The sequence below is a fragment of the Hippocampus comes genome, unplaced genomic scaffold (assembly GCF_001891065.2).
Source record: "Hippocampus comes isolate QL1 unplaced genomic scaffold, H_comes_QL1_v1.1 scaffold74, whole genome shotgun sequence".
In the NCBI taxonomy this organism is placed as follows: Eukaryota; Metazoa; Chordata; class Actinopteri; order Syngnathiformes; family Syngnathidae; genus Hippocampus; species Hippocampus comes.
In genome coordinates, this window is record NW_017804812.1 from 386,090 (window position 1) to 392,147 (window position 6,058).

Genomic DNA, 6,058 nt, shown 5'->3' on the forward strand with positions numbered 1-6,058 from the left:
GCCCCCCCCTGTGAGGTTAAAAAAAAAAAAAAAAAAAAAAAAAAAAAAAAAAAAATCAAATTTCGGTGGCGGCGACCTCATCAAATACGACTTCGTTGCCGCTGCCGTCGTCGTCATCATGGTCTCGGCTCTCCAGCTCGTGACTGAGGTCCCTCAAGAGGTGCTCCAGCTGGCGATTGCGTCGGTACATGCTCACATAGTTCTGCTGGAGCTGCTGCTGATAGCGCAGCACTTTGTCCTTCTCTTCCTGCCACGTCCGCCGCTCCTCCTCGAAACCGCCTGCCTGCCTCTCGGCCCGCTGCCTCTCCAGAGCCAACTCCCCCCGCATGCGCTCGGCCAGGCACCGGAGCGCGTCCCGCTCTCCGTCTGGCTCCCGAAGGTGCGCCAACTCGCTCTCCAGCCGCGCCGCCTTGTCCCGCAGCAGCTCGGCCTCGCTCTTGCGCCGCTGCAGCTCATTCTCGCACACCTCCAGCTCAGCGGCGCGGGCGCGAGCGGTGGCGCCGGCCTCCTGCAGGAGGGCCTGGGTGTTGCTCAGCTCGCCGCGGGCGTCGCGCAGCTGCCCCCGCAGTGACGCGCCCTCGCTCGCCCGCTGGGCCAGCTCCACCTGCGCCTCTTTCAGCTGCTGTTTCAACAGAGAGATCTCGCCAGACTTCTGGCACACCTGACAGAAAAAGCACAGCGGAAGACAAGACGGCTAAAATTGTTACTGGCCTCTGGGAAAGTATTCACGGAGCTTCACTTTTTCTCTTTAAGTAACAGCCATATTGCAAAATGGAACACATTCATTTTTTCAGTTAAGCTAACAAGGGTGAGTACAATGTGACATTGACAATAGTTTTTTCTCCCGTGCTCACCTCCCACTTGGTCTCCTCCAGTCTCGGGCCCATCTGGATTTTATCGTGTTCGTAGGACGTGCAGCGCTCCTCCAGCTGCTCCCGCTCCTTGAGGAGCTGCGCAAAGTCCTCCTGCAGCTTCTTCTTCTCGTGCTGGAGCTGATGAACCTGCGAGGAGGAGAAGCTGAGACGCCGAAAGCGTTTTCTGGTCGGTGTCTCTCAGAAAGGGTTCTCACCTGCATCTGAAGCACCTGCTGGGCTCGCTGTGCCTTCTGGGAGGCCACCTGCATCCTGGTGGCGCAGCTCTGCCGCAGCTCCTCCAGCTCCAGCTCAAAACGCTTCTGCTTCTCCTCGTAGACCTCAAACACAAGCGAGGCAGTTCATTTGGTATATCTGAGACTAGACTTTTGCGCACTCATCGCTAAGCGATTTAAGTCACGGTGCAGCTCTTGTACTGGATATGACAAGACGGCATGAGTCTGTTTTCCGTTACCTGACAGATGGCGGCCTCGTTGTCGTCCAGATTGTCTCGGAGTAGCTGAAGCTCCGCCTCTCTCTCTCTCAGCTTGTCTTCCAGGTCCCTGACCATGCCCTCATAACCGTCCACCAGCCCCGGCGAGCGCCCGCCGGACCCGCAGTCCGACAGCGGCTGACCCCGGCCGCTGACGGACCCGGAGCCGGTGCTCTTGCTGGAAGATGAGCGGCCGCTGTCAGAGTTGGAGTGTCCGTGGATGCCCGCGGAGGAGGTGCCTTTGATCGCCTCTGGGTGACCCCCTGCTACCGCCGGCCCGTCTCCCCCCGCCAGACTGGAGAGCGAGTTGCGTCCCGAGTCGGACACCGAGCAGGAGTGGCCGCTGCTCCCGCCGCCGCCGTTCCGCCCTGCGCTGTACGAGCTGCGTCTCTCTGAGGCGGAGGGCGATAGGTCGCGGTGGGCGGTGCGCAGCGGCGTATTTTGGCTTTCCGGTATGTTGCCACCGTGACGGGGGGAGAGGTACTGCATGGCGCCACGGCTCTTGGGGATCACGGGTTTGAAAGCGGTGGGCCGCAGCACTGTTTTCTCCATGTTCTACATGTAAAACAACACATCTTTCTCAATTAAAACAATTGTCAGATGTTGGAATTTGACAAATGTCTGCCAGTGAGACTCGCCTTTTCCAGTTTTCCTGACACGGGTATCAGTTTGGGCGGCGGTCCTCCAACATTCCCATTCAAGCCCTCTTTCATCTCGTCTTGGTATCTCGTCGGACTGGCGGGTGCCGCGCATTGGTCGTTCCAGTCATCCACATACTCGCACCTCTCCTGCCTTCGGCCGGACATCCTCAGCGCCGGAGGACTGCGGTTGTACAGGAAACGCTCCTGAGGAGACTCCGAGCCAGGTAAGGAGGTTCCCCGTCGAGCCCGGCGGTCCCGGGAGCCGCGTGCCGTGAGGTCCAGAGCGGCGGTCGCCGGCACGTTGATTGGCGGGGAGGGGCCCGAGCGGTGTCGTCTACGGGAGCGTGCGCCATGGCCCAGGTTGTGAGGTTCCATGGGGATGGGCGGAGCCTGAACCAGTGCCATGATGGACGCAAGGTGGCCTTGGGGTTTCTGAAAGTAAATGACATGCTTGCAACCGTTATCTGGCATCCAAAAATAACAACCAAAGTGACATGCTATGGAATAGTTAGCAAATATGGATCCTTGGGCAAAAAAACCAAACTAAACAAAACAAAGCACTGTTACAGTTACCAAATATGGCTCACTGCCAAGTTAAAATGCCAAGTTGAAGTGATCAAAAATGGTTGTTAGCCTTATAATGTTCTATTTGAGTTATTAAATACGGCTCCTGAGCATACAAAGGCATTTTTGAGTGAACAAACAGGATTCTTCGTGATATCCTGGGTTATACAGCTCAGTCACCAAATATGATTCTTTGCCAAATATTGCCACAATGAAGTTTCTGCAAACTTTGGGGCATATGAAACATCAAGTCTACCGACCAGACTACCGTCGTGGCTAAATGCTGCTCCACAAGTGCACACCATATGAAGTGCAAACCAGCATGACCTACAGTAGACTGGAACCGATGCGCCCCCCTATCCCCCCCGGCCCCCCCTTCGGTGGCCCACACACAGGCAAACAGTCTCGGTCATTGATGAGGCCCATTCAAGCAGCACAAACGGGCCTTGAGAGGCTTTCGGGCTCGTGGGGCAGCACATGCAAAAGAGTCTCTTTTCTTTGGAGGCCGCGAGACGGCTTGGAGCACGCTGGCAGCAACAAAGGAGACCGTCTCCACACATCGGTTGAGCCCGGGGAGGCACTTCACAGAAAAAAAAAAAAAAAAAAAAAAAAAAAGAGCCTCCCAAGCAGTGTGCACTGACTGGCAGCCTATTTTGTGCACGTCTATAGCGCAGGTGCTTGATGGCTCAGATGAGAGGCCCTCATATAGATTCTCATAACAAGCGGCGCGGACGTGGGAGCAGAAAGCTAGGCCAGCATACTTGGAGGGCGAAGGGGGGGGTTGACGCTCCCACTGGACGCTGCTGCTAAAAGCGTCCTTTGGAGCGACTACTTTCAAAACAATCCACCGCGGCCCCAAGCAATCTGCTCGCGCCTTTAAAAACGAAGCTGTTCGTACTCTGCAAACACCTCGGCGCCACTTCTGTGTCACCCATGAACTGCTGTGCTACTTGACTGACTTCTGCCTTTCTTTCAAAAACTGCGAGTCCTCACCAGTAAAACAATTCAGCGACCTGATAGGAGATCAAATAAATGCTTCAATTTGCTTTCCGGAGAACAGAACCGTATCATTCACAGAAATGAATCCTCCCCCACTCACCTGTCAACGACGCTCTGAATTTGAAGGCCTCATAAAAGCATCCTTCCAACGCCGCGAGTCGGTCTTCCTTCTGTCAACCGGCGAGAGGAGAGAGAGAGAGAGAAGAAAACACATGTTCTTGTGTCAGTAGAAGCCGGGCAGTCGTACTCAAACATTCAAGTGGAAACGAGGGAAAAACTGAGTCACGGTGGCCGAGCTCACACGACCGAGGGGATTTTCCGAGTCAACCAATAGTGAGCGGGAATATAAAGACACCTTCACGCTCCAACATTGCCGAGTGTTTATGTGCAAACCAAAGGTAAACACGGCCTTCGCGAAACACTCCTACACTCAATGTTTGATCAAGATGTGACCTTATGGAGCCGAGTTATTAAAGTTTGGGGTTTTAGGGCGTCTCATCTATATTTGCAGGCGCGCTAGGCCCACATGTTATTGAAAACAAACATTTAACACAATTAAGCGTCGCCTATTTGTCTGGCATGCATAGTTCAGGCTTGAAGGGTCCTCGGAAAGTACCAAATGCACCCTAAAATGGCAGACTTCCTGGATGCTTGCACGCATGGCTGGCTGAGATTTTTTTGTGGGTCTGTCAGACGCGTCTACCCAATTTCACGTCGCCAAATTAACCCAGCTTTGGGGTCTGAATTCTTAAAAAAGGCGTACATCCTGTTTTATGTCAAACGTCTTCAATCCGGTTCCTCTGGTTGGTTTAGCATTCGGCTTTGTATCCCGACTCCTCAGGCCTGCACCACAGACTGCATCCCTGAAAGCTGCGAGGCATTGACATATACATGTCACCACGGGAAGCCGAGGCGAGGCCGCCAACAGGTTCACACGAACTTCCTATTAACACTTTGCTCTAGGCTGTTTGCGAACATGACGCGATGCAACGGACGAGGCCGGCACCTGGAAGTGCGGCGGTGTCAGGTTACGCTTAACGTTATATCAAACCGTCCAGATGGTTCTTCTTTCTCCTGTATGTATCATGTATACTTCCACTCAAAACGTCTCCCTCCCTATCAATGCCGTGCGCCGTCAGAGCGCGTTCATCGGCCGCTTAAATCTGCTCAAATCTGCTGGTGATTAATGACAGATGCCAGCGGGGAGGGGCTACATAACGATTTAATCTCCAAACAATCTCCTCTTGAGGTTATTGGGCTTACACAGATATATTTAACGGTTTTGCGTCTTTATTTATTTTGCATGCAAAATAAAACAAACAAACCAAAAAAAAAATACCTGGAAGCAACATTTAACATGAACATCTACTGAACAAGCACCCACCATAAAATATAATTACCGTACACAATAACAGAAAACGACTTGTCCATGCTTGACGGAGATAAAAACCCACATGAATGGACTGCACACACACACACACGCACACGCACACACACACCCTCCAGCATGCCGGTAGGCCAAACGGCCACACAAACACCCCCACCACCAACACCCTCAGGCGGCATAAGCCCTTATGTAACACGGTGACGCAGCCAGCCGGGTGCAGCGAACCTCCCGCCACTGCCAAAGCATCCCATCTGCACCCACAACATCCTCGCCTCACCTCACGCCGCCGCAATGCTGCCGATTATGTGTGTTGACCAGTTGGTGGTCTCTCAACTGGAGAATAATCAGGCCAGAAAAAAAAAAAAAGTGGCATGAAGAGAAATGTATTTAAAAATACCGCACAGGCAACCTCGGGGAGAGGTCGCCCCACTTGCAGGCCACTTTCATGCCCCGACAACATTTGAGACAGAAGACACATACTGTACGTCCACATTTATGCAACTGGGAGACTACATTTTATCCTGGTTCATCATTAGTGTTGTGTGTTTTATGGCCAGTCATCAAAATTTGCGGCCACTCTCTGCCCACACACATTGAGGCAACCTCACCATGTTCGTAAATAAGTGATCACCTGTTTAGTCGACGAGCCCCTGGAAATTTTTTGTCTACCAATTTTCGCGTTGCTAAGAAAGGCTGGCTTCAGGGGCTTTCCCGCAAAAGAAAAAAAAAAGTCATGTCCACGAAAGTTAAATTTGGTCGTCATCAGAAAAAAAAAAAAAAAAAAATTACAAAATACATTCCGCTTCAAATCAAAATACTCGACTTCTTATTTCTTTCCAACGCTTGCCTTCGAGACGTTTTTGTTTCTTCCGCTTCATCTTGATTAACTATCGAGCGTGGCGACGCCGGCTGCAGTTTTGGTCCGCTTGCAAAGAAAGTAGGCCAAAAGTCAAAAGGGAGGTGACAGAATATGGGAAATGTGGGGAGGTGCAAAAAAATCTCCATATTGGTGACCGCCATGCGGTGCACCTGAAAAAAAACTGGGACGAAGACAAGAGAAAGATCACAGGAGGGTTTTTGCCAGAAGGATGATTTAAATTGTTCTCGTTTCAACAATTTTCTC

The 6,058-nt window shown here is 52.1% G+C and overlaps 1 protein-coding gene across 1 annotated transcript; it reads right to left on the reverse strand.

Annotated features, from left to right (window-relative positions):
• Nucleotides 1-6: 6 nt before the first annotated feature.
• lzts2b (leucine zipper, putative tumor suppressor 2b) lies at nucleotides 7-3,724 on the reverse strand. Its single transcript, XM_019865120.1, has 6 exons — nucleotides 3,649-3,724; nucleotides 1,983-2,417; nucleotides 1,327-1,899; nucleotides 1,070-1,192; nucleotides 855-1,001; nucleotides 7-661 (listed from the first exon to the last, which is right to left on the reverse strand). Exons 2-6 carry the CDS (start codon nucleotides 2,388-2,390, stop codon nucleotides 56-58), a joined length of 1,857 nt encoding a protein of 618 aa, XP_019720679.1. The 5' UTR covers nucleotides 2,391-2,417; nucleotides 3,649-3,724; the 3' UTR covers nucleotides 7-55.
• Nucleotides 3,725-6,058: the final 2,334 nt, after the last annotated feature.

Bases quoted from the DNA above. Each gene is read 5' to 3' on its own strand.
- lzts2b (XM_019865120.1), bottom strand. From the start codon at position 2,390: ATGGCACTGGTTCAGGCTCCGCCCATCCCCATGGAACCTCACAACCTG. The intron at 1,193-1,326 runs GTAACGGAAAAC...CTTGTGTTTGAG, and splicing joins ACGAGGCCGCCATCTGTCAG to GTCTACGAGGAGAAGCAGAA. The intron at 1,002-1,069 runs GTGAGAACCCTT...TCCTCCTCGCAG, and splicing joins AGCAGGTGCTTCAGATGCAG to GTTCATCAGCTCCAGCACGA.